The sequence below is a fragment of the Macaca mulatta genome, chromosome 4 (assembly GCF_049350105.2).
Source record: "Macaca mulatta isolate MMU2019108-1 chromosome 4, T2T-MMU8v2.0, whole genome shotgun sequence".
NCBI classification, from domain to species: domain Eukaryota; kingdom Metazoa; phylum Chordata; class Mammalia; order Primates; family Cercopithecidae; genus Macaca; species Macaca mulatta.
In genome coordinates this window covers 11,326,397-11,353,851 of record NC_133409.1, presented here as the reverse complement: position 1 = coordinate 11,353,851, position 27,455 = coordinate 11,326,397, and the positions used below count along the sequence as shown (strand labels likewise).

At 41.7% G+C, this 27,455-nt stretch overlaps 1 protein-coding gene and 1 long non-coding RNA gene across 2 annotated transcripts in view; one reads left to right on the top strand and one right to left on the bottom strand.

The window, feature by feature from the left end:
• The window catches only part of PLG (plasminogen), a 50,255-nt gene extending 23,657 nt beyond the window's left edge, over positions 1-26,598 (top strand). Inside the window, 9 exon segments of the mRNA NM_001043075.1 lie at positions 5,792-5,973; positions 6,488-6,636; positions 8,780-8,873; positions 12,140-12,260; positions 13,870-13,944; positions 14,391-14,531; positions 16,619-16,725; positions 25,436-25,581; positions 26,212-26,598. Of these exon segments, the coding sequence (NP_001036540.1) occupies positions 5,792-5,973; positions 6,488-6,636; positions 8,780-8,873; positions 12,140-12,260; positions 13,870-13,944; positions 14,391-14,531; positions 16,619-16,725; positions 25,436-25,581; positions 26,212-26,373 (1,177 nt within the window). The 3' untranslated portion in view covers positions 26,374-26,598.
• LOC144340248 (uncharacterized) lies at positions 1,475-27,186 on the bottom strand. The gene is made up of 2 exons (XR_013416144.1): positions 27,114-27,186; positions 1,475-2,916 (listed from the first exon to the last, which is right to left on the bottom strand). It is a non-coding gene; the product is annotated as an uncharacterized LOC144340248 (long non-coding RNA).
• Positions 27,187-27,455: the final 269 nt, after the last annotated feature.

Below are 27,455 nucleotides of genomic sequence, written 5' to 3'. Positions count from 1 at the left end.
TTATTCCTTAAGACTTATGGGTTGTACTCTCATAGGAGCCCTTCTGATATATGAAGCAAAAACTGGCAGCACTAAAGAGATGAACAGATAAGCCCACAATTAGAGTTGGAGATATCCTAATGTCTCTCTCCGTATGATTATACATCTTCTCAAACAAAATATAATAGAAAAAATACACAAAAAATCAGAAAGAATATATATGTTTTAAAGGAAATTGTCAACCTATTTAACACTACGCCAAACTGCAGAATACACGTTCAAGTATGCATGGAGGATTCACCAACATATACCATATGTGTGGCCTTATAGCAAGTCTCAATAGATTTAAAAGAATTAAAATGATAGAGTCTGTTTTCTGAGCAAAACAGAATTAAATGAGATATAAATAACAAAAAAATTGGGAAATTATCAAATATTTGAAAATGAAACCACACATTTCCAAATACTTCATAATTCAAAGAAGAAATCACCAAGGAATTTAGAAAAGTTTTGAACTGAATAATAGTAGAAATACAATATATCAAACCTTGCATGATGCAGCAAATGTTTTTAGGGTTTTATAACTTTAAATGCTTTGAGTAGAAAATAGGAACATGTAAAAATCAATGACTTAAGATAGCATTTCTCAAAGTATGGTCTGGAGAAACCTGCAGAAGTCTCTTGAGATCCCTTCAGAAACAGTCTATGAGGTTAAAACACTTTAAAATTTAAAGAAAAAAAGATTTTATTTACCATTTCACTTTCATTTCCTGATAAGTGTACAGTAGAGTTTCCCAGAGGCTACATAATGTTTGATCACATTATCTCTCTGATGGCTAATAAAATGTGTGATTGTCTATTATGTTTAAAAGCATTTTTAGTTTCGGATGCAATAAATATTCATAGTATATATTACTAAATGAAAGCTCTTTAGAATTCCCAATACTTTTTAAGAGTTAAAGGGGTCCTAAGACCAAAAACTTTGAGAACTGTTGATTTAAGAAAATTAAAAAATCTAGAAAAGCAGAAGCAAGTGAGATCCAAGGTAAGTGGAAGAAAAGAAAGAATGAAAATCAGTGAAATCCAGTGTATACGAATATAGACAAACAATTGAGTAAATCCGTGAAACAGAAAGTTGGTTCTTTTCAAAGGTCCATGTGATTGATAAAACTCTGCCTAAACTGATGACAAACAAAGGAGGGAGCACCACCATCAACATCAGGAGTGAAAAAGGGGAAGAGTCATTGCTATAGGATCCTTTACATATTAAAGCTAATAAACAAATATCGAGAGCAACTTTATGTTGACAAATTCAATAACCTAGATAATATGGACTAATTCCTTAGAAAAACAAATAAGCAAATTGGACACTGAATAAACTGAATTTCTAACCAACCTGATATCTATTAAAGGCAACATGTGTATATAATCTTTAATAGGTTAATATATATTAATAAATCAATAAACTTCCCACAGAAAACACTCTAAGCCCAGATGGCATCATTAGAAATTTTATTATTTTAAAAAATCCAATTCTTCACAATCTGTTACGGAAAATAGAGGAGAAGGGAACACTTCTCAACTCAATTTGTGAGAAAAAAAAACTAGTTGTAAAAAAGTAGACAAGGATATTGTGAGAAACTATAGCACATTATGTGTTGTGAACATAAACATAAAAAGATGTAACAAAATTTTAATCATTAACATGATGAACATCCCAAACAAGTGACGCTTCTCTTCAAGAATCCAAGGCTGGCTTAACATTTACAAAACAATCCATGTAATCCAACACGTTAACAGAATAAAAGTGATAAATCATATGATTATGTCAATAGATGCAGAAGAAAAATGTGGCAAAATTTAACACTCATCCATGATAAAATGTCTCAGCAAACTATGAATAGACTGGAACTTCTTTAACTTGATCAAGGGCATCTACAAAAGACCTCTAGATAACATCAACTTAATGGCAAAAGATGAATGTTTTCTCTCTAAGATTGGGAATAAGAAAAATATGTTTGCTCTCAATACTTCTAATCAGCATTTTACTACATTGGTCACAACCATTGCCGTAAGACCTGAAAACAAAACAAAAAGAGAGAAAAAAAGGAAGGAAAGAAAGGGCCTAAAGTTTGGAAAGGAAGAAGTAAAACAGCCTATATTCACAGAAAGCTTAATTAATGAATGCAGAGAGTCCTGAAGACTAATAATTAAATTTTGCAAGATTGGAGAACACATAAGTATATACATGGTCAATATATTAAAAGTAGTTGTATTTTTATACATTGCCAATAATCAACTGGAGAATAAAAATGTCAGAGCAATATCACTGACAATAGTATCAAAACCACAAAATATTTAGTGATACATTTAACATAATATGCACAAGAACTATATACTGCATACTAAAAAATATTGTTAAGGAAGAAATCAAAAGATCTAAATAAAGATATATCATGCTTATATATTAAAAGAGTCAATATCACTTCTCACCAAATTCATCTTTGAATTCAGCCCATTCCCAATTGTTAAGGAAGAAATTAAAAGATCTAAATAAAGATATATCATGCTTATATGTTAAGAGAGTCAATATCACTTCTCACCAAATTGATCTTTGGATTCAGCCCATACCCAGGCAGATTCTCAGCAGTCTTTTTTTTTTTTTAATGTGACAATGTATATGCTAGAATCACCAGGACAATATTTAAAGAGAAGAAAAAAGTTGGAGGACTTACTTACCCAAAGGTAAAGACTTATAAAGGCACAGTAAACAAGATATATGGTACTGGAAAAAAAAAAGTATACAGATATAGAAATGGATGGTCCAACAACAGATCCACATATACATGATAAATTTAGTTTCTGTGTAGGTGACAAGGCAATTCAATAGGGAAAAACATCTTTTCCAAAATCATTGTGAAACAACTGGATATCCATCTAGAAAACAAAAATAAAAACAAATTTTAACTTCTACTTTCCACCCCAAATTAATGTGCAAAAGCTCCTAGATCTAAATGTAAGAGCTAAAACTTAAGCTGAAATAAAACAATTCCAGGAAAATATATAATATTTTCACAAACTTGAGGAAGGCAAAATTTTTTTCAGGCAGGACCCGGAAAACACTAGAGCTAAAAGAAAATAAATTGTAATTTGGGCTTTCATAAAATGAAAATTATGTTCATTAAAAGTCATTGTTAAAAAATTAATAGGTAAGTAGCAGACTGGAAGAAAAATCCTCTCCATCCATATATCTGACAAATGATTTGTACCTAGAGTATAAACGTTTCTCCCACTCAGAGGACAAACAACCTAATTAAAATGGGCAACAGAATTGAATAGGAAATTTCTCTGGGGATGATGGACAGATGGACAATAAGCACCCGAAAAAATGCTCAACATCTTAGCCATCAAAGAAATAAGAATTATAACCATCACGAGATGTCACCAACACTTAATGGGCATGGGTATCATTAAGAAGACACAACAATAAGTGCTGTCACTGATGTGGAGTGAGGATGAGCAGCTCTCTCACATGCTGGTTAAAGTACAAAATGGTACAACCACTTTGGAAATCAGTCTGCTGGTTTTTTGTAAAGTTAAATAAATATGAGTCTACCCCACAAAACTGCAATTCTATTCCTGAATATTTACCCCATGGAAATGAAAACAGAAGTCCACAAAGAGATCTACAAGAATATTCACAGCAGCTCTAGTTCTTATAACCCCACACTGTAAACAACTACAATGTCAATCAATGAGAAAATGAATCGATAATTTGTGATCTATTCATATAATGGAATATTATTAAGCAATTAAAATGAAGAAGTGACTGACCCTCTCAAATAGGATGGATGGAACTCAAAAATATTGTATTAAGGAAAGAAGGCAGATACAAAATTGTATATTCTGTGTCAGTCCATTTATATCAGGTTTGAGGAGAGGCAAAACGAATTTTTGGTGAAAGAAACCAATAGTATTTCCCTCTGGCAGTTGAAAGAGGGTAGCAGGAATTGAATGAGCCTTGACATAGGGTGCTTCTAGAGTATTGGAAGTGTTCTGTATCATATGGGAGTGTGGGTTACACAAGTATAGGTGATCATCAAAACTCACCAAACGACATTTAAGATCCGTGCATTTCCACATATGTTTATTGCGGCACTATTCACAATAGCAAAGACTTGGAATCAACCCAAATGTCCATCAATGACAGACTGAATTAAGAAGATATGGCACATATACACCACGGAATACTATGCAGCCATAAAAAAGGATGAGTTCATGTCCTGTGTAGGGACATGGATGCAGCTGGAAACCATCATTCTCAGCAAACTATCACAAGAACAGAAAGCCAAACACCACATGTTCTCACTCATAGGTGGAAATTGAACAATGAGAACACTCGGACAAAGGAAGGGGAACATCACACACCGGGGCCTGTTGTGGAGTGGGGGGAGGGGGGAGGGATAGCATTAGGAGATATACCTAATGTAAATAACGAGTTAATGGGTGCAGCACACCAACATGGCACATGTATACATATGTAACAAACCTGCACTTTGTGCACATGTACCCTAGAACATAAAGTATAATAATAATAATAATAATAATAATAATAATAATAATCTGTGCATTTCACACTATGTAAAAGTATACTTCAATTGAAAAGAGTGGAAATCTGTTTCAAGTGCTCAGCCTTTTAACACATTCAGTTGCTTGGACTACGAGCTTCCTCAAATGGGGTGTCTGGGCTTGAGACTAGATCACATGTGCAGAGTCTCTAGAGAGACAATGTTGCATTCCCATGGTACATAATACATTTCCCGTTTTCTCAGACAGTCACAGGTCATGAATGTGAGGATACTGAGAGGTTGGAGCAACATTCTTGGGAGGCATGAAGGGGAGCACATCCTCCAAGATCCTCCCAGCCCGGGGTCCTCGCCTGCTTTGCCTCTTACTCCCTTGTTTTCGGACTCCTCCGTAGCTGCCCAACCTCTTCAGATCCCATAGTCTACCCAGCAGTCTCCCTTTATGTCTTGAGTCCCACTGTTCTGTCAACTCATCACCCATTCCCTCAGACCTGGAGTGACTGTGGCCAGTAGAGGATGGACTGAGAGCAGGAGAGGATGTCCTGCCCAGGAACCCACCCTAAAGAAATGGCATCCTGCCTGGGAGCTAGTTTCCCAGGGCGGCTTTGATAAGTCTTGCAGAAACAAACCCACTTGACACACCTGACACGGTATTGACAGTAACACTATTTTCATGGTTGTTTTTCATAGTAAAAGTAGAGCCCTTTAGTTACACTATGAGTACTTAGAGTAAGGTGACTGGCCCGGGAATGATACCATCTTGGATGTCATTTCCTCCCTGGAGAAATATATTTTAGTTCCAATGCACATGTCACAATATAGTCCTACAGAGAGAAATACAGAGAGCTAAACAGTTAGAGATACATTTTTATGTGCATAAAAATATAAAATATAACTTTAAAATCTGTACCTGTTATTCCTGAGAAATGTATTTGGCAGAAGGTGGGAGGAGGATATTCTGATCCTGTTATTTACAGATTTACGTATGATCTGAGTTTTTAATATGGAGCATATCCTACTTTTGATTTTTTAAATAAAAATTAAAATCTGTCTTTGAAATGTACACAGTTGTTCAGAAGTTGAGGACCATTTGTGCTTGGTACAACATTATTGCACCTATTTCAGAGCCACTTGTTAACACTTTGTTAGAACAAAACGTAGAGGGTGCTCGGTGCCCCTGAATATTCTTCCACCTCTTGTGACCTCTATTGTTTTGGAATTTCCAGTGGCCTGACAATGAACTACTGCAGGAATCCAGATGCCGATAAAGGTCCCTGGTGTTTTACCACGGACCCCAGCGTCAGGTGGGAGTACTGCAACCTGAAAAAATGCTCAGGAACAGAAGGGAGTGTTGCAGCACCTCCGCCTGTTGCCCAACTTCCAGATGCAGAGACTCCTTCCGAGGAAGGTAAGAAATCTGTGGCTAGACATCTTCACACTTGGACGCTGGGATGAAAAACCATGGAAAATCCCACTGATGCAGAAGCCTTCCATGCTACATGGGAAATCAAATGTTTTTAGAGGGTCTGGCCATGTGGAAGGAAGCCTCAGTGCACTCTCTCGAGGAGGCAGAGGTGTGACTTTTGGCACAACGTGAGTGGGCTGTGCCTTTAGGACAGGTGCAAACCCTCCAGGGTGCTCAACTTAACCACTCACCTTGTTCTAAAATGGGTTATCTCAGTGTCCCAGTCCAAATTCCTATTCTATCATGCTGCCATATGTGTGATTCTTTCCAAGCCAATAAGCATCTCCAGTAATTTCTTAAGGTGGGCAGTGTTCATTGCAGTCTTCAGCACTGCAGTTTCTGAGGAATGTGGCCCCTGATTCTGTCATCCTAGAGAAATCTGACATGACTGTATTGATTCCATATCATCCTGGGTCTATGCGGCTGTTCATAAGCATCCATTTTTTCCCCTGTACAGACTGTATGTTTGGGAATGGGAAAGGATACCGAGGCAAGAAGGCAACCACTGTTACTGGGACACCATGCCAGGAATGGGCTGCCCAGGAGCCCCACAGCCACCGCATTTTCACTCCAGAGACAAATCCACGGGCAGGTCTGGAAAAAAACGTAAGCCACTTTGATTTGGACTCTTTTGCCTTTTGCTCACCAATCTTTGCAAACAGAATTGGTTCTGCATTACAGAAAATCTGCCTGGACTGCTCTTTTTTGTAAGCTGGGAGAGGGGGCAGAAGAAAATATTGGAAAGGCATCAGGGGGCTAAGATAGAATATAATAGGCCTTAGTATGGAAAGTACAAGCAGCACAGGCCAGGAAACCTCCACGCATGTGAGGGTTCTCAGGCCTCTTCCCTTTAGTGATATTTCTTTAAAGTTTCCATTATTGGGCACTGTTTCTAGTTTCTAGTGTTTGTATGCTAGGCTCCGGCAATCAAAGTTGCCCTTTATGAAGTTTAAGTCAGATTTTTCTAGAAAAGATTTGGATGGGCCATCAGGTCACCATGGGACTTCCCTTAGCCTCGTGCACTCCCTGCGATGGTTTACTTTGGGGCCTGTGTATAGGGAAGACTGAGATATAAGGAAAACCAAAGTGTCTATGTTCCCCCACTGTCACACCCATGCAACATAACACTTCTCACACCAGATGGGTGTGATTTCTCCTCACGCCCCAAACAAGTCTCCAGGAGATACCAGCTGGGTGTCCTACAATGTAACTCAGTCCTGACACTGTATCTGGAGACAGTGTCAGATCCCGTAAGTTAAGGCTCAGTCCCACAGGACTGCCCCACTGCAGATGCCAGTCCCAAGTTCCAGGCTGTGACCTGTACTTCTGCCCAACTGGATAAAAATCTGTTTTTCTACATGACCCTCCTTGGGTTTGATTACTTTGCTGGAGTGGCTCAGAGAACTCAGGGGAACACGTTACTTTTATTTACCCATTTATTATAAAAGATATTACAAAGGATTCCAGTGAACAGACAGACAGAAGAGATGCACGGGGCAAGGCATGTGAGAAGGGGCTCAGAGCTTCCATGCCCTCTTCAGTGCACAAGCCCCTGGTACCCCAAGTGTTCAGCAACCTGGAAGCTCTCCAAGTGCAGTCTTGCTGGGATTTTATGGAGGCTTCATTACAGAGGCACAGTTGAATACATCATTGGCCATTGGAGACCAGCTCACGTTCAGCTCCTTTTCCCTCCCTGGAGGTTGGACGTGGGGGGCTGAACAGTTCCAACCCTCCGATCACATGGTTGGTTCCCTTGGCAACCAGCCCCATCCTAAGACTATCCAGGAACCCACCAAGAGTTGCTTCATTTGAACAAAAGATGTTCCCTTCACTCAGGAACTCCCAAGGGATTTAGGAGCTCTGTGTCAGGAACTGGGAGGGCAGAGACCAAATACACATTTCTTATTCTATCACAGTATCATATGAAGGGAAGGACAACACTGCCTTTCTGTGTCTTGCCCCATAGAGGGTGCACAATGCATGGAAATAAATGTTTCTGAATCAACAGCAAACAGGCTTCATCGGGCAGGAGAGCACAGTGCCCTCCAGGGACAATGCACATCAATGATGTCCCACTGTCCTTCGGTGCTGGGGCTCTAAGACCTCCACTGGGTCAGGCTCCTGAAGGGGAGACCCAGCCCCCAAAGACCCCTCAGGGTCACCACTCCCTGTCCAGGGGTGTGGCCTCATGACTCCTTTTGAACAGGGGCACAGGACGGACGGCTTTAGAGCATTCAAAAAATAACTTTGCCAAAAAAATACAATAACAATAATAATAATAATAGGAAGGAAGACGAGGCCGGACGTGGTGGTTCACACCTGTAATCCCTACACTTTGGGAGGCTGAGGCGAGTGTAACACCTGAGGTCAGGAGTTCGAGACTAGCCTGGCCAAAATGATGAAACCTCGTCTCTACTAAATATATACACCCAAAAAAAATCTGCCAGCCATGGTGGTGCGCACTTGCAGTTACAGCTTCTCAGGAGGCTGAAGCAGAAGAATTGCTTGAACCCAGGAGGTGGAGGTTGCAGTGAGCTGAGATTGTGCCACTGAGCACTCCAGCCTGGATGACAAGAGCGAGACTCCATCTCAAAAAAAAAAAAAAAAAAGAAAAAGAAAAAAGGAAGGAAGGGAAAAGAAACACTCCCTTATGTCTTCTAAGGATAGACATGAAATGTACGAGCCTCAGAACACCTTCTCCCTCTCCTGCCCCATGTGAGCTGGAGCTTACATGCCTTCTTGTTTTCAGTACTGCCGTAACCCTGATGGTGATGTAGGTGGTCCCTGGTGCTACACGACAAATCCAAGAAAACTTTTCGACTACTGTGATGTCCCTCAGTGTGGTAGGTTGCCTTCTTTTTGGTAAGGAAACTGCTTCCTTAACATGGATTTACAACAAAAAAGGAAAAGGGCTTCTGAGCGGAGTGGTTCTCCGGAGGAGATGGCTGCCCTCTCCACCAGACCCCACTCTTCCGCACGGGTATCTTGAACCTGCCCTACTACTGCCCACGTTTGTTAGTGGAACACCTGCCCATCACCCCAGACACACATAAATAAAATAAATGTAAAATTCCCAAAGAGCAAGCTTAGAGGTAATTAGTCAGCCTCAGGATGGTCCCACTGAGTGCTGCCATGTCTAGCGTGGGATGCATGAAACATTTAGAGTCATTCGGATGAAAAAGTTTCCCCTTCCGGCCGGGCGCGGTGGCTCACGCCTGTAATCCCAGCACTTTGGGAGGCCGAGGTGGGCGGATCATGAGGTCAGGAGATCAAGACCATCCTGGCTAACACAGTGAAACCCCGTCTCTACCAAAAATACAAAAAATTAGCCAGGTGTAGTGGCGGGTGCCTGTAGTTCCAGCTACTCGGGAGGCTGAGGCAGGAGAATGGCCTGAACTCAGGAGGCAGAGCTTGCAGTGAGCCGAGATCGCACCAGTGCACTCCAGCCTGGGCCACAGAGTGAGATTCTGTCTCAAAAAAAAAAAAAAAAAGTACCCCTTCCACGGAGAAGTAAGAAAGAAAATACAAACAGCAGGAAACAGGTAAGCATGTAATGCGCATTGTAAACCTCAGATGGCCATCCTAGGAATTAGTGAAAGGTAGTGCAGCTCTTTAGCCCCAGATGGCCTTTCTCATAAGTTTACTACTCACAGGTCACATTAGTGACATAGCTTACAGACTGCTTGTTGGGCTCCTTCCTCATTGCTCTGAGACTTTTGTTGGGAGTATGAGGCTTGGATCAGGGGAAAGGGAGTTGACATTAGTTCTTAAACAATTAGAATAACAAATCCAGGGGTATTTCTGGAAAAAAAAAAAAAAAGGAAGCTACTTGGAATTGTCGCATATTTAACATTCTGCTGACCAATTTGTCCTAGTTACAGAAAGCCACCCTGGACTTCTCCTATGCATAACTTGGTTGCTTGTGGATGGGTCTGCCACGTGGAGGGACCTTGAGCTGGGGGAAGGAGCTTGGCCTCCAAGTCCACTGAAGACCAGCATCCCAAGATTGCCTGGGGAGGTGGTACAGGGCAGTGATGAAGATCATGAGAGCCACACTGCCCATCATCACATTTGGGCCACTCCTAGGGAGAGCAAGAGGGAGGAAGGAGGGGTTAGGATGATAGGAAAGATTCTACTTGGCCAGTATTATTGTAATGTGGCATTGTGTTCTCTGGATTTAGTGTGAGTTAATAGCTGACTTTTTCCTCCAGTGGGTGCTTTTGTCTGTTCTGCAGAAGCATCTTGGTGGCACCTCTACCTCAAAGTCCCTCCATGTGGTCAGTTCCAGTTCTCCACTTCTGGCCCCATCTGGTACATGCCACTGCCTCTCACTGCCCGGGCTCTCTATCCTTGACAGGCTGCCTTGAAGTTGAGCCCAGACTGACTTTCTTGCCTCAGACCCTGCTACCGTGCCTGGGACTCATGCACCTTTGACTCCCATGGAAAGGAAGTGCTGTAGCTTCCCAGGTGCAATTCTGGTGTCCTCACCCACACTGAGGATGTACAAGAATCAGGTTCTTAGAGACTGGAGAAAGAAGGAAGAATGGGAACAATAAAGGACGAGTTGATGGGTGCTGACAAGTTGATGGGTGCAGCACACCAACATGGCACAAGTATACATATGTAACAAACCTGCACGTTATGCACATGTACCCTAGAACTTAAAGTATAATAATAATAAAAAAAAAGAATGGGAACAAGATTTTTCCCAAAGGACTGTGAGGTCCCCCACCTTACCTTGATGTGAGACAAGTGAGGTTAACCCCAAGCCTGGTGAGAAGGGTTCCCATCAGACACTTGGAAATCCTGAGGACTGTTTCACATAGAAGGATGTGGTTTATTCAGACATGACTCATACTTGAGAAAGCTAGAACCTCTGGTGGTGAATGATTTTAATAACTATTTCCTTTCCACCAACATATACAGTACAAATAATAAATAAGTAAAAATAAATAGAAACGTTCAGTTTTGTTTTGAATAGTAGGAGCAGGGTACCATTATTTCTGTAGTTACTCTTTTAGTACAATGATGCATGTCTACTGTATGTAAGGCATACTAGCAGAAATTGAGCTCAGCACTAGAGAAGACGATTGCATTCTACGCCTTGCTTCTTTTTTTAAAAAGTCTTCCACAGACAGATTCTCAGAACAGCCCATGGCAAATGTAAAGTTATTTGGAAAATCCAGGTTCCAGATTCACTAGAGCATAGAATCTCTGGTTGGTTGGGAAGGAATTTCCTCTTACAGTTGTTATTAATAATTTATGAATAATTATTAATAATATTAACATTTATATTTTTGAAGACCTTGAAGGGCTGGAGACAACAGAGAAGCATTTTTTAACACCTTCTGTAGCCTCTGCACTGTTGTAGGCATTGGTGGGTGATACCAAAGATGGGACACTGTCCCTACCTCCAGAGACCTTGTGGGCTGGCTGCAGAGAGAAGGCAGGGAAGAGGAAAAGAAGAATAAAGGCACATGTGTTTAAGTCACCCCCACGGCCGTCAGTTAGTCATGGGAGGCTCCCCAGAGGAGCTGTCCTGAAGCTGGCTGAGAGAAGGCAACATTTCAACTTAGGACAGTAATCCTTGCTACATACAATCACATACACACACGCACACACATGCACACACAGAGACTCACATGGAAAAAGAAAACTTTCTGCCTTTCAGCAGTGATGACAATTATGGTTTTTAGTAAACTTTACATGGTTTAGATGGTGATGGTGATGATGATGATTATGGGAAGGATGACATCGTGTTCTAAACATACTGCATGGAGTCAGAATAACAATGACAAATAACCATTTGTCCCAATCAAGGTCTTCTCAGAAAAGATCTCATTCTGATGCTAAACTACACCAATTTGTTTGATCACTTCTCCAACAAAGTAATTATAAAGTGCTTTTATTTTCTTGAAAAGAGAGGGTCCTGTGTTGTCTACTACCACTTTTGAAACTTAGAGAAAATATTCCAAAAGATGCTTATGATTTTACTATTTAGTTTGGCCTTTGAGATGTCAAAAACTCAGGGCTTGGAATTTGTCTCGATTTACACCACAAAATTGCTACCTTGTCTCAAATGGGATTTCTTTCCCACCTTGTGCCACAGCGGCCTCTTCATTTGATTGTGGGAAGCCTCAAGTGGAGCCGAAGAAATGTCCTGGAAGGGTTGTAGGGGGGTGTGTGGCCTACCCACATTCCTGGCCCTGGCAAATCAGTCTTAGAACAAGGTAAGAACAGACCCAGAAATGATTTATACTGTCCCTCCATGTAAGCCCTGCAAAACCCTTCTACATTTACACAAAACTCACACAGCTAAGGCATCAGTACCTGCCTCTAAGTTTTCTGAAGGGGGAAGAAAGCTACAAAAATTGAAATATATATATATATTTATATATATTATATATATATTATATATTATATATAAATTAAATATAAAAATATATATATATAAATATATATATTTTTATAGGTTCTCTACTGTGAAAATGGACAAAATTGCTGTCTTTTTCTTGATCTGGGCAGCTCCATCAAAATCTGTAGGCACAGTGATTTACACCAAGTTCCAATATTGCTGGAAAATATTGAAGATGCTTCGAGGATTTCTATGGATATCCACTGTCTCACTGTCAGATGAAAAGAGAGGGAAGTTTTTAGAAATGTGACACTTTCTGGGTTGGGAGAGCAAGGACAAAATTATCTACAGTCTATCACAGGCACAGATTTTTTTTTCTTTGGACACTTTTGTGAATCATTGACTTCAATTCAGAGGTTACTCATCCATTCACAAACATAAAAAAATTCTAGATCATGATCCCCATAAATTAAGAGTGATCAGTCCAATCCCAGGGAACCGGGACATTTTGGGTATTGTTTCAGTGGAACATGCCTTTCATAAGTTCTGTTTTTTTGGGTATCTCTTAGGAAGCATGCGTAGGAAACAGGCCCATCTGCCTGCCTGTTTGCTTCCTCATCTCATTTCTACACCAGGACACCTGTGCTCAATTGCTGTTCTCCCGTAAAGAGACTCCTTTCCATAAGTTTGTGAAATGCCATCGACAAACCTGATCGCATTGCATTTCACTCTGCTGTTGACTTGATTTTTCTTTATCGTTTGCTAACTCCCTGCTCTACAGAGCTTTCACATTCCACATAGCTCAGATTCATTCCTTCCTAAACTGTGTGGTGGTCTACATCCTCACTGACTTATCAACATGCTGTCATCATGCACTTCCTGTCTCTATTCCTCTTCATTACAATCTGGTTCCAAGTGGCTCACACCAGTATTCTGAGCTATTACCTGCCCACACAATCCTAGACAGTAAGTGATTCAGGAAACATTCCTCAAAAGTAAAGTTCCTCAGGTTAGATGAGAAGACCCCCATGAGTCACTGTTGTTCAGAATCACATCCGGCTCCCTGAAGAGTGATTCATCAGACTTTGCATAGATCTTGTCGTAAAAATGAAAGAGACCTTGGGGGAAGGTCTTGGGCTGGTCACTTCTGTTGGAGTCCTGGGCTGTGGGGTGGAAGTCACTACTGTAGAGCTTCATGCTGAGTCACTTAGCTTTGCTCTCCTGTAGACAGGCTGTGCCTGTGCCTCCCCAAAGCATCAGAAAACGTGGCATAGATGGGCCCTTTTGAAAAATCCCACTCCTGGAGCACTGGTCAAAGTTACTACCGTCCTGATGCTGGGCTTACAGTCCTTTCCTTTGGGAATATGAACATGGTCAAAATTAAGTGAACGTGTCAGAAAGACACGTTTTCTGTATGTTTTCTGTACAATGGAGCAGAACAAAGTATCAATTTGACTAAAATTTGAACTAAATCCTCTTTCTAGGCTTGGAATGCACTTCTGTGGAGGCACCTTGATATCCCCAGAGTGGGTGCTGACTGCTGCCCACTGCTTGGAGAAGTATGTTTAGGGGACAATTGACATGAGGTTTTGTCTTAAATACTTTTTCCTTCCCTCTTTTCGCTCCTTTCCTTTCTCTCTCTTCCTCCCTTCCTTTTCTGGCTGTGACACTAGGGACCAGGCCAGGGAAATCAGATAAGGGAGAAAGGAAGGGTTTCTAGAGAGAAAACTGCAGAGGAAAGACACAGTACAGATGATTTTGTGGGCCTGAATAAACTGCAGAATAGAACTGTTCACTACCATAGGCATCAGTCTCCACCCAAACAGCCTGAGAACATTCCTTAACTGCCTATTTCGAGCAAATAATGAATTTTGCTTCTTGCCACTCAGAAGTCACTAATTCTACGTAGCCAAGGGTGTCAGGGAGACAGCATCAAGTTCACAGCACAGAGGTTACCTGAAGGGGCCGGACCGTATTTTGCTCTTGACATCCTCATCTTTTCTAGGTCCTCAAGGCCTTCATTCTACAAGGTCATCCTGGGTGCACACCGAGAAGTGCATCTCGAACCACATGTTCAGGAAATAGAAGTATCTAAGATGTTCTCGGAGCCCGCAAGAGCAGATATTGCCTTGCTAAAGCTAAGCAGGTACTCGCTCACCTGTGGTCTTCACCCTATGCTGGTGAAGATAGTTGCTTTATGTCTGGGTTTTATGGGTCATGGTCACTGCATGGCAGTGGGGAGGGGCTGTCTATCACATGAAAGGCTCAAGGGCTTTGGGGACAGCATCAGTCTTCAACCCCGGCCCTGCCACATGCTAGCTGTGCTCTTGAGAAAGGCAGCAGGACTCAGTTTTCTCATGCGGAAAAAGTTGAAATATGAGGTACTGTTACCCCTAAAACTCACTTAATGTTCACCAGTTCATCCACATTCATGATGAGAGAACGATGCAGTTATTCCAGGATGACAATTCTCCTTTCATCATAATATGTTTAAGAGAATCAAATAAGACTGTACTTATTTCAAAGCACTTGAAAAACCACAACATCGAGCTGGGTGTCTGGTGTGGGTGCCTGTAATCCCAGTTACTTGGGAGGCTGAGGCAAGAGGATCACTTGAGTTCGAGTTTGAGGCTACAGTGAGTTATGATCATGTCACTGCATTCCAGCCTGGGAGACAGAGTAAGACCCTGTACCAAAACAAAAACAAAAACAAAAACAAAACAAACAAAAAAAAAACTTCACAATGTCAAAAAAATCACAAATACAATTTATAAGTGCAAATTACATTATTATTGTCTTCTTTGATTTGATTTTCTCTTTCCTGTTGAAATGTTGTTTCATTAAGCCTGACAAAGTGATACGTTTGCTTATGTCACTTATTAAGTTAGTGCTGTTTGGAGTCAGATACTAGCTGAGTCAGCTAAGAAACAGCTATTTGTAGGAGAACAGCTAACAAACAGATTTGGGACAGGTGACAAGGCATGCAGGGTGCTCGCTGTGCTAGCAACTCTGGAAGACAGGGTGTCGGCATGGACAGGGATGAGCATGGCCTGGATGGGAAGGCACGGGGCAGGAGCCTGAGCTGCTCTCCTGGACCTGGCCACAATCCCGGGGCAACTTCTCTGGGTCTGTGAACTGAGGGGTGACGTCCTGGGATGCTCTGACACTCCAGAAGGAGAAAAGAGCCTTTCCAGCTCAGCCTTTATAAACAGTAGCTGATCTCCTTTGTGCTCTCCAGTGTCCTCCCCACCCAGCAAATGTGCAAGTAGAAAGTTCCTCATGGTCCTCAGAGAGCTGTGGTGTTTGATGGTTTGAACAAGTAAATTGGAAATTTTGGGTTTTGGAGTTCTCTGATAGGCTGATACATTTCAAGTCTAGAGTTCCCACCCCACATCCCCACTCTCCAAGAGCCTAGGGCATTTAGTGTTCCACCAGGGAACCCATAGAGTGAGGACGTCTGCACGACAGGCTGGGCCTTCTGATGATGCTCAAAAGCAGAAAGTGTGCCTGCTTCAAAGTTGGTGACAATGATGATTCGTGATCAGAATAGGGCATTTCTCATTTCCAATCCTTTATCCCCTTGAACTTACTAAAGTAGAATCAGGTCTAAAAACCAGAGCTCTAATGTTTGAGAGTCCCTGGGACTCTAAAGTATATGAATGTTCTTTGAACACAATACCATTTTGTTCAAGCAAGAGGCTTATTTCCAATCTTCTTTCATTTGGTATCAAGTATTTTACTGTATTCTTACAACTATGGTGTAGCAACTTTCACTGAGGAGGAAGTGGAGGATCCAAGGATGGAGCAAGTTGCTCTGGGCACACAATGCATTTGCAATTTTACAGCCTCTTGGTGGCATCTCAGACACTCCATGGATGGATCAATGCCCTACTTGGTTAATATGAAAGGACGCACTCGGCATGAGATTCCAGTTGTGCACAGAATATGCATGAGAAGTGCACCTTTGTCATCCCTACTTTCAAAGGTGAAGGCCACCAGCAGTATCTTGCATGCAACTGATGCCTTTCAAATGAAACCTTATGTCTGTGTAGTCCTTAGGCAAACATAGGCAAATGTGAGGGTGAAACGCTGTGTTCTACGTTGCTCTGTGTCAGTGAAGCAAGGCAGTGCCAGCTCAGAGGGCTCCGGGGCCTCAAGGCAGGGATGGCTGGTTGTGGGTGTTGCAGCTGCCAGCAGAGCAGTCAAACATAACTGCTGATGCTTTTCTTTCAGTCCTGCCATCATCACTGACAAAGTAATCCCAGCTTGTCTGCCATCCCCAAATTATGTGGTCGCTGACCGGACCGAATGTTTCATCACTGGCTGGGGAGAAACCCAAGGTGAGATAAATTCCATTGCCCACATAATGAACAGGTTTTGACCTACAGTCCATGTGACAAAATGAGCATTTAGGAGCAAGCTGTGCAAATTCCTATCCACGAATGTGGTCCACCCACTCCTGATTTTGCCTGGGTACCTATGTCTTAATCAGTCTTCAAGGTACATAGTCAAGGGGAGGAAAATGGTGTCTTTGAGTCTCTCTCTCTTTTTGTTTTCAGAACGTTTTTATTTTAATTAATTAATTTTTAACTTTTATTTTAGGTTCAGGGGTACATGTGCAAGTTTCTGGTATATGTAAACAGTGATTTGTCGTACAGATTATTTTGTCACCTAGGTACTAACCCAACACTTAGTATTTCCTGCTCCTCTCCCTCCTCCCACTCTTCTCCCTCAAGTAGACCCCAGTATCTGTTGCTCTCTTCTTGGTGTCCATGAGTTCTCATCATTTAGCTCCCACTTGAAAGTGTGAACATGTGGTATTTGGCTTTCTGTTCCTGTGTTAATTTTCTAAGAATAATGGCCTGAGCTCCATTCATGTTCCTGTAAAAGACATTACCTCATTCTTTTTTATGGCTATACAGTATTCCATGGTATACATGTACCACATTTTCTTTATCCAATGTGTCACTGATGGGCATATAGGTGATTCCATGTCTTTGCTACTGTGAATAGTGCTGCAATGAACATTTATGTGCATGTGTCTTTAGGGTAGAATGATTTATATTCCTCTGGGTATATCACCAGTAATAGGATTGCTGGGTTGAATGTTAGTTCTGTTTTTAGCTCTTTGAGAATCACCATACTGCTTTCTACAGTTGTTGAACTAATTTACAGTCCCACCAACTATAAGTGTTCTCTTTTCTCTGCAACCTTGCCAGCATCTGTTATTTTCTGACTTTTTAGAAACAGCCATTCTGGCTGGTGTGAGATGATTTTTCATTGTGGTTTTGATTTGCATTTCTCTAACCATCAGTGATACTGAGCTTTTTTCACATGCTTGTTGGCCGCAGGCATGTCTTCTTTAGAAAAGTGTTTGTTAGTGTCCCTTGTCCACTTTTTAATGGTTTTTATTTCTTGTAAATTTGTTTTAAGTTCCTCATAGATGCTGGATATTAGACCTTTTTCAGGTGTATAGTTTGCAAATATTTTCTCCCATTCTCTAGGTTTTCCATTTACTCCCTCGATAGTTTCTTTTTCTGTCCAGAAGCTCTTAAGTTTAATTAGATCCCATTTGTCAGTTTTTGCCTTTGCTGAGATTGCTTTTGGCGTCTTCATGAAATCTTTGCCCGTTCCTATGTCCAGGATGGTGTTGCCTAGGTTGTCTTCCAGGATTTTTATACTTTTGGATTTTACATTTAAGTCTTTAACCCATCTTTAGTTGATTTTTGTATATGGTGTAACGAAAGGGGTCTAGTTTCCATCTTCTACCTACGGCTAGCCAGTTACCCCAGCACCATTTATTGAATAGGGAGTTATTTTCCCATTGCTTGTTTTGTCAGCTTTGTCAAAAATCAGATGTCTGTAGGTGTGTGGCCTTATTTCTGGGCTCTCTATTCTGTTCTATTGGTCTATGAGTCTTTTTTGTTTGTTTGTTTTTGTTGTTGTTTTTACCAGTACCATGCTGTTTTTGTTACTGTAGCCCTGAAGCGTAGTTTGAAGAGAGGTAATGTGATGTCTCCAGCTTTGTTCTTTTTGTTTAGGATTGCCTTGGCTATTCTGGCTCCTTTTTGGTTCTATATAAATTTTCAAAATAGTTTTTCTTTTAATAGTGCTGTGAGGAATGTCACTGGCAGTGTGATAGGAATAGCAATGAATCTGTAAATTACTTTGGGCAGTATGGCCATTTTAATGATATTGATTCTTCCAATCCATGAGCATGGGATGTTTTTCCATTCATTTGTGTCATCTCTGATTTCTTTGAGCAGTGTTTTATAATTCTCATTGTAGATATCTTTACCTCTCTGGTTAGCTGTATTCTTACGTATTTTATTCTTTTTGTGACATTTGTGAATGGGACTGTGTTCCTGATTTGCCTCTGGGCTTGGCTTCTGTTGGTGTATAGGGATGCTAGTGATTTTTGTACATGATTTCATATCCTGAAACTTTGCTGAAGTTGATTATCAGCTGAAGGAGCTTTTGGGCTGAGACTATGGGGTTTTCTAGATATAGAATCATGTCATCTGCAAACAGGGATAGTTTGATTTCCTCTCTTCCTATTTGGATGCCTTTTATTTCTTTCTCTTGCCCTCAACATTTGCTTATCTGAAAAGGATCTTATTTCTCTGTTGCTTAGAAAGCTTAGTTTGGCTGGGTATGAAATTCTTGGTTGGATATTTTTTAAGAATATTGAATATAGGCCCTAATCTTTTCTAGCTTGTAGGGGTTCAGCTGAGAAGCATGCTGTTAGCTTGATAGGGTTCCCTTGGTAGATGACCTGTCCTTTCTCTCTAGCTGCCTTTAACATTCTGTCTTTCATTTTGACCTTGGAAAATCTGATGATTGTGTGTCTTGAGGATGATCTTCTTGTGTAGAATCTTGCAGGTGTTCTCTGTATTTTCTAAATTGACTATTGGCCTCTCTAGCAAGGTTGAAGAAGTTTTCATGGACAATATCCTGAAATGTTTTCTAAATTGTTTACTTTCTCCCTGTCCCTTTCAGAAATGCCAGTGATTTATAGATTTGACCTTTTTACATAATCCTATGTTTTTTAGAGGCTTTGTTCATTCCTTTTCATTCATTTTTCTTAAGTTTTGTCAACTGTCTTATTTCAGAAATCCAGTCTTCCATTTCTGAGATTCTTTCCTCAGCTTGGTCTATTTTGCTATTAATACTTGGATTGCTTTGTGAAATTCTTATAATTTGTTTCTTAGCTCTCAGCTCTGTCAGATCCATTAGGTTCTTTTTTACACCAGTGATTTTGTCTTTCAGCTTCTATATCATTTTATTGTGATCCTTAATTTCCTTAGATTGGATTTTGTCATCCTTCTGGATCTTGATGATCTTCACTCCTATCCAAAATCTGAATTCCCGTTCTTTCATTTCAGCCAGCTCACCCTTGTTAAGAACCCCTGATAGGGAACTGGTGTGGTTGTTTGGAGGATATATGGCACTCCGGCCTTTATGTTCCTTTAACTGCAGTGTAGGTTGAATACAGCCAATAGACTTGTTCTTTGGATGTTTTTACAGGACCAAAGCCTTGTGCAGGGTCTTTATTTGTAGTTAATTTCTTGTCTTTGGTTTCATAGTGGGGTATGTTAGCAAGGTATTTTTGGTGTTGAAGCTTTGGGGTGTGATCCATTTTTTATTTGTATATTTCCCTTACACCTAAAGCAAGCAAAAAACCAGGAAAGGTCTCTGAGTCTCTTAACCCATAATTTCAGCATTCATATTGCTTCCCTAGGTAAGTGGGGTTTTCACTCAGCCGTCAAGTTAAGAGTGTTAGGTTATTTTTCATGTGAAATTAGCCAGACTGGGTTTCTAAACATGGTGCAAAACATTAACAACAAAAGTTACAATTAAACTACTCTTCTTCCAAAATACCCATATGTCTAATACGTATGGGATGGTGTTAAACAGGGGGCTTACAGCTCGGGGAGAGGTAGACAGGTCCCACGGCCCCAAGTCTAGGATGACATTTGGTATTGGTTGATGGGTGTGGGTGAGAACAAGAGAGGGAACATTTGTGCAAGATGTGGTATCAGCACCTGTAATACATTTTAGGGAGTCCTTCTTCTCTTTGCAGTATGCCCTGACAATAATTATATCCATCAGCCTAGCCCCCTTGGCCGTTGAAACACTAAGACTGTCTTAGGATCCCTGCTTCAGTTTCTCAGAGGTGCTGGTGAGGGCATTAGGAGTCTGAAGACCTGGAAATGCGTTCTGACTCTGCCACTAGCCAGACAGACCTGAACTAGGCATGTTACCTCTTTGTACCACTCGGCTCTAACCCCTCATTCAAAAACCCAGAATTTTCAACTGGTGTTTTTCACATCACCCTTTGCATAAGTTTTCATTTGAAGAAAGGTTTGTTTTTGTTTTTGTTTTGGTTTTGGTTTAACCAAACGTTTAAAAATGAATGGTCTAGATGATTTCAAAGTTGGCTTTCCTTTTTCTGTGCTTTTCTACTATTTAAAAACTTCACCTCCTTGATTTCTTGATCTCTCTTTCTGCACTGCTGGGTCTGGAGCATTGAGGTCAAGTAAAAGGAACCTTGTCAAATGAGGAACACCTATGGGTGTGCCAGGCTGCTCCCAGTGTTTTGCATTTTTAAAAATTTAAATGCTGCAAACCTCTATGAATTAGATATTATTGTTCCTAGTTTACAAATGAGGAACCTGAAGCTCAGAGAAGATGTGGGATGGTACAGACAAACCTGAATTGGAAACCTGGCTCCCACTTACTGGCTGTCGGGACTTAGAAAACTCATAAAGCATGGTGTCTTAAGCCTGTAATCCCAGCACTTTGGGAGGCCAAGGCGGAAAGATCATGCGGTCAGGAGCTCGAGACCAGCCTGACCAACATGGTGAAACCCCGCCTCTACTAAAAGTACAAAAATTGGCCGGGTGTGGTGGCGCACCCCTGTAATCCTAGCTACTCAGGAGGCTGAGGCAGGAGAATTGCATGAGCCTGGGAGGTGGAGGCTGGCTGCAGTGAGCCGAGATCGTGCCACTGCACTCCAGGCTGGGTGACAGAATGAGACTCCATGTCAATAAAAAAAGAAAGAAAGGAAAGAAAAAGGAAGACAGAAAAAAGAAAGAAAGAAGGAAGGAAGGAAGGAAGGAAGGAAGGAAGGAAGGAAGGAAGGAAGGAAGGAAGGAAGGAAGGAGGGAAGGAAGGAGAGAGAGAAAGAGAGAGAGAGAGAAAGGAAGGAAGGAAGGAAGGAAGGAAGGAAGGAAGGAAGGAAGGAAGGGAAGGAAGGAAGGAAGGAAGGAAGGAAGGAAGGAAGGAAGGAAGGAAGGAAGGAAGGAGAAAGAAAGGAAGAAAGAAAGAAAGAAAGAAAGAAAGAAAGAAAGAAAGAAAGAAAGAAAGAAAGAAAGAGAGAGAGAGAGAGAGGGAGGGAGGGAGGGAGGGAAGGGAGAGGAGAGGAGAGGAGAGGAGAGGAGAGGAGAGGAGAGGAGAGGAGAGGAGAGGAGGAAGAGAAGAGAGAAAGAAAGAAAAGTCATGAGCTCTTGTTGATTGCTTCCTCAGCTGAAATGGGGGCTGCAGGGCTGTTGGGGGAGAAACAATAAGAAAGTGCATCAAGCACCAAGCACATGCTAAGCACTCCATCATGGCAGCTCCTGATAATAATACGGAATAGAGTTGTATCTAACATGACTCTTTCTTGCAAGTGACAGAAAATCCAACTTAAGTTGGATTAAGCAAAAAAGGGAAATTCTTAGTGAACTGAAAATTCTGCAGGCTCACATCATGGCTCCAGGCCCTGTCCAGCCATGGAGTAGGCATTATTCTTGGGCACAAAGGTGATATTCTCGTGGCTGCAGATGCTGTGGTGGCTCTGGCTCTGCCAGGAAAGAAATAAGGAAAGCCACTCTCCCCATTACACAAACAATAGTTTTCTAGCTCTGAGAGGTCGAACTTGTGTCACCAGCCAGGCCCTAAACCCATCACTGATTAACTCCAACTTACATCAGCTGTTCCATGCTGGAGGTGGACACAGGACCACACTCATACCAAGATGGGAGCAAAGGGTAGTTCCCTCAACAGGATTATAGGATAGAGTGTGATAGGCTGCTGGGCAGCCAAAAAGCAAACAGATCCTCTACAATGCCTCAACTGATGAAAGCACGAAACTAAAATCATAAAGATCTGTGTGTGAGTTCTGGCTCTCCCATCTTCCTTGTGAGATTGAGCAGTTAATCTCTTTTAGCTTCAGTTTTCTCACCTGTACCCACATATAAGGTCATTGTGAGGATTAAGGTTATGCCTTATCATCATCACCATCATCACCATCCATATTGCAACCACAACTACCATCATCATCCGCTCAAACATCATCACCACCACCACCACCATCACAATTATCATTACCACCACCATCACCATTGTCACCCTCAACATCACCATCATCACTATCATCACCACCACCATCATCATCACTACCACTACCATCACTGTCATCATTCCACCACCATCACCATTAACATTACCATCACCATCACCACCACCACCACCACCATCATTACTGCCATCAGCATCACCATCACCATCATTACCACCATCACCATCATTATTATCAACCATCATCACCACCATTCCACCACCATCATCACCACCACTATCAACTTGATAGTCATTATGATTACTACCACCATTAGCATTATCATTACCACCACCACTACCATCACCATCACCATCACCACCACTGCCACCTCTATGATCATCACCACCCACCACCATCACCATCACCATCATTTCACCACCAGCACAATTATCATTACCACCACCATCACTACCACCCTCATCACAACCCTCATCATCACCACCATTCCACCATCACCACCACCATCACTATCATTATCAACAGACATCACATAACCAGTTTGTAGCTGGGTCTTGAGTGCAGAGCCCACTCACTGTTTCTTCAGTCCCACCACCAACCACCAGGATGAGTCACAAAACATAACTCAGGCCTGTTCATCAATTTTCTCCATGTCAATAATAACAATGAATCAGTGGGTGTTCTCAGCTTCTCAGAGGGAGGTTAAAGTTCTCCTGCTCTTCCCTTCACGTTTCCAGATGTTCCCTGACTTGGATGTTCCAAACGCAGAGTTTGGAGGTGTTGAGGCCAAGGGGTTTTTCCAGGTCAGCCGTCATCTGCAATCACTGAGCTGATCCTGATGCTGGACTTTCCCTGTTGCCCTCTCCCCAAGGCCCCATCAGGGAGGGCTTCAATCCTCAGGTCACCTGTGGCCTTCCGGCCCTCAGAGGTGCCATCTCTACATCTACCACTCTACCACTGGAAGGCAGCACAACCACAGACTGCATCAATTTCCCTGCAACTCATGGTGGGGTTTCCCCCTTATCAGGGTGTTTGCCTTACTCAGAGAGCAGATCCCAGAGCAGTGACACCTAACTTAATTTTTAGCAAAATATTTTGAGAAGGGTGCTCCCTCACACATCTACACAGTCCAGGTGATGCACCCACTGCCCAGTGCTTGGTAGTCAAGAGGAGCTTCCTCCCTGCAGCTCTGCCCAGATAGGGCTGAGCTGGGCTCTGGAGCGAGGCGCTGGGACGAGCCTCTTCCATGCAGCTCATGTAAACTCCAGAATCAGTGTCAGTTTTCTGAACCCGAGACAATGATCTAAACACAGTCAAAGGCTTTGGGGAAAGAAAGAGATAGTGCCTCGGTTCTTGCCTGTGTCATGCTCGCAAAGCAAAGAGTTTTGCAAAATTTCAATGAAACGTGGGCTTGCAAAATTGGAAAACTGGATTATTTGTGAGAACACTGAGACATCCCTGGGCATGTCTATCTGGAAAAAATGACATTTTCTCTGGCAATTTTACAGACATTCTATTTCAATTTGGCAAAGAAAATAAAGCAGTTTTTCACAAAGGCAGAAACACAACTAGAATGTTCACTCTCCCTAATTGTCAAAGAAGTGTAAATTGGAAAATGAATCGGGACAATTTCAACCTATTTGATTAGCTAATATTTTAAAAATCGAACACTCATACAAGTGAGGTGAAGTGATTGCTTTCTAGTGACACGGCACACCATCATACCCTTTTACAAATAATGTGGCAACGTCATTGGGAGACAGAAATACGTCTATGTAATTTATGGGAACTTAGGCTCAGAAAATATTAAGGAATAAGAATGAACTTTATGAACAAACATGTGGAAGGTTGGAAGCAAGAGTGGGGCCTTGGGGAGGAAGCATTAGGGCAGTGACTCCACAGACCCAGACTCAAGCTGAACTACACAACCTCCTTATGCCTCAGTTTCCTCAACTGTAGAACAGGAATGATAAAAGTGCCTGTTTCACAGGACTGTTGCGAGGATTAAGTGAGATACAACATATTATAAGCTTGTGCCTGGAAAGGTTAATTCTTGGTAAATGATGACTATTCTTTTTATTACAATAAAATATACAAAACATAAGGTTTACTATTTTAACCCTTTTGGAAGGTACCATTGAGTGGCATTTAGTACATTCACAATGGTGTGCAACCATCATCATATTCCCAGAACATTTTCCTCATCCCCAAAGGAAACTTCATGCTCATTAAGCAGTAGCTCCCCATTAACATATTAGTTATGAAGATTGTAGAATTATACGAAACTCATGATACAACGTTGAGTGAAAAAATCAATATGTGAAATTTTGTGTTATGATATAATTAGTAAAAGAAGCATATTAAAAGGTCTGAAAAAAGAATATATAAAATAGCAATTGCATTTTTCAGACTCTACATTTTAAACATTATTCTTTATAGTTGTAAAAGCAAAAAGTAGAGGAACAACAATCAACTCCAAACCACCACGACAAAGCCCAGATTGTTAAATCCAGGTCTCAGGAACAGAGAATCATATGTGATGTTTACACTCTGCAGGGTCAGAGACCTCAGCGGCATTGGTTGCTGCCTTGTGTTCTGCAGCCTCACAAACAGACAGGAGGTCCAGCGCTGCTGCTCTGTTCTTCTGGAATTTCCTCCTGAACAGGTTTTGGGTGCAGTAACCATTTCTTTCATCTTTTTAAAAACAGGTACCTATGGGGCTGGCCTTCTCAAGGAAGCCCGGCTCCCCGTGATTGAGAATAAAGTGTGCAATCGCTATGAGTTTCTGAATGGAAGAGTCAAAACCACCGAGCTCTGTGCTGGGCATTTGGCCGGAGGCACTGACAGTTGCCAGGTAAGAAAAGATCAAGAGACCAAAGTTAGTCTTGTGCTCTCCCGTCTCGGTCTCAGCCCCTTAGACTTCATTCCCCAGGTGGCAAATTCAAGGATTTTCCACCGAAGACTCCTAAATGTTGCTCAGAAACTCCCTAGATCTGTCCCTGAATGCGTATTCAGATAATCTAAGGAGATGTCTTGGGGCTTGAGTTCGAGATCTGTAGCAAGGGAGTTTTAAGTGCCATAACTACCTCATGTCACTCACCCTCCTGGGGTGTGCTTGTGGCCAGGGACTAAAGTGGTGACTTTTCTGGTAGGGAAGGAGGTAGAGGGTACAGGACAGAGACCAACTGCACACACTTTACAGTGATGCCCAGGCTAGGCCAGTCTAAAGGAAACACCAACATAGGAAGGGATGTGTGCAGGATTCACAAGGGGTTTTTTACCCCCAGGAGAAACTAAGTGGTGTGGTTTTGCTGAACATATTTTGCTAAGTACTTAAGCACTGCAGATGCTTGAGTAATATGCTCATAGTCCCTTTCTGATTTCAATTACTGGGAAAATGTACATATGGATAATAGAAAGATGGCATCCCATAATAAAAGACTGGCAGCCTAACCCTCACATGGATTTTTCTCCCTCTGTATAGGGTGACAGTGGAGGGCCTCTGGTTTGCTTCGAGAAGGACAAATACATTTTACAAGGAGTTACTTCTTGGGGTCTTGGCTGTGCGCGTCCCAATAAGCCAGGTGTCTATGTTCGTGTTTCAAGGTTTGTCACTTGGATCGAGGGAGTGATGAGAAATAATTAATTGGACGGGATTACAGAGTGAAGCATTGACTCACCTAGAGGCTGGAACCTGGGTAGGGATTTAGCATGCTGGAAATAACTGACAGTAAACAAACGAGGACACTGTCCCCAGCTACCAGGGAAGCCAAACTTCAGCATTTTTTGTATTATTTTCTGACTGCTGGATTCTGTAATAAGGTGACATAGCTATGACCATTTGTTAAAAATAAACTCTGTACTTAACCTTAATTTGAGTTAATTTTGGTTTTGGTCTTCAACATTTTCATGCACTTTGTTCGTCACACCAATTTTAAATGGGCAGACAGGGGGATATAGTTGCTTTTGATAAGGAACAGCTGCACAAAGGACTGGGCAGGCTACAAGGTCACAAAGGGGAGAGCCAAGAAGTCCTAAGAAGTTGTCCATGCGTTTACCTCATCAGCTAACGAGGGCTTGACACACATTTTTACTGTCTTTATTTCTAACACTGAGATGAATGTTTTCAAAGCTGCAACATGTATGGGCAGTCATGCGAACTGGTTCTGTTATTGGGAATGAAATCTGTCACTGACTGCTTGACTTGAGCCCAGCCCAGGGGACATGGAGCAGAGAGCTGTATACCATGGAGTGAATCGGGCCATGGACGTGTAACACAAGACCAGCTGAGAGTCTGAATGCTATTCTGGGGCACATGTGAGTCTAGGACTGGTGCCAAGAGCACATAAATGAACAACAAGCAAATATTGAAGGTAGACTACTTACTTCCCATTGTTAATTGCCTGCCCGGTTTTGAAACAGTCTGTAGTACACACGGTCACAGGAGAATGACCTGTGGGAGAGACACATGTTTAGAAGGAAGAGAAGGGACAAATGCACATTTTTTACCATTTAAAATGTTGTTACCAAACAAAAATATCCACTCAAAATACAATTTAACAATGTAACAGTCATCTTATACCAGAGAAATGCAGAGAAAAGCAAAACTGCAAGTGACTGTGAATAAAGGGTGAAAGTCTCAAGTCCTCAAAGAGCTGTGTTTATTTCCTTGACAAATAGATTACTTGTATTCAATTCCGATGTGCTTTAAGGATGAAGATGCTCATT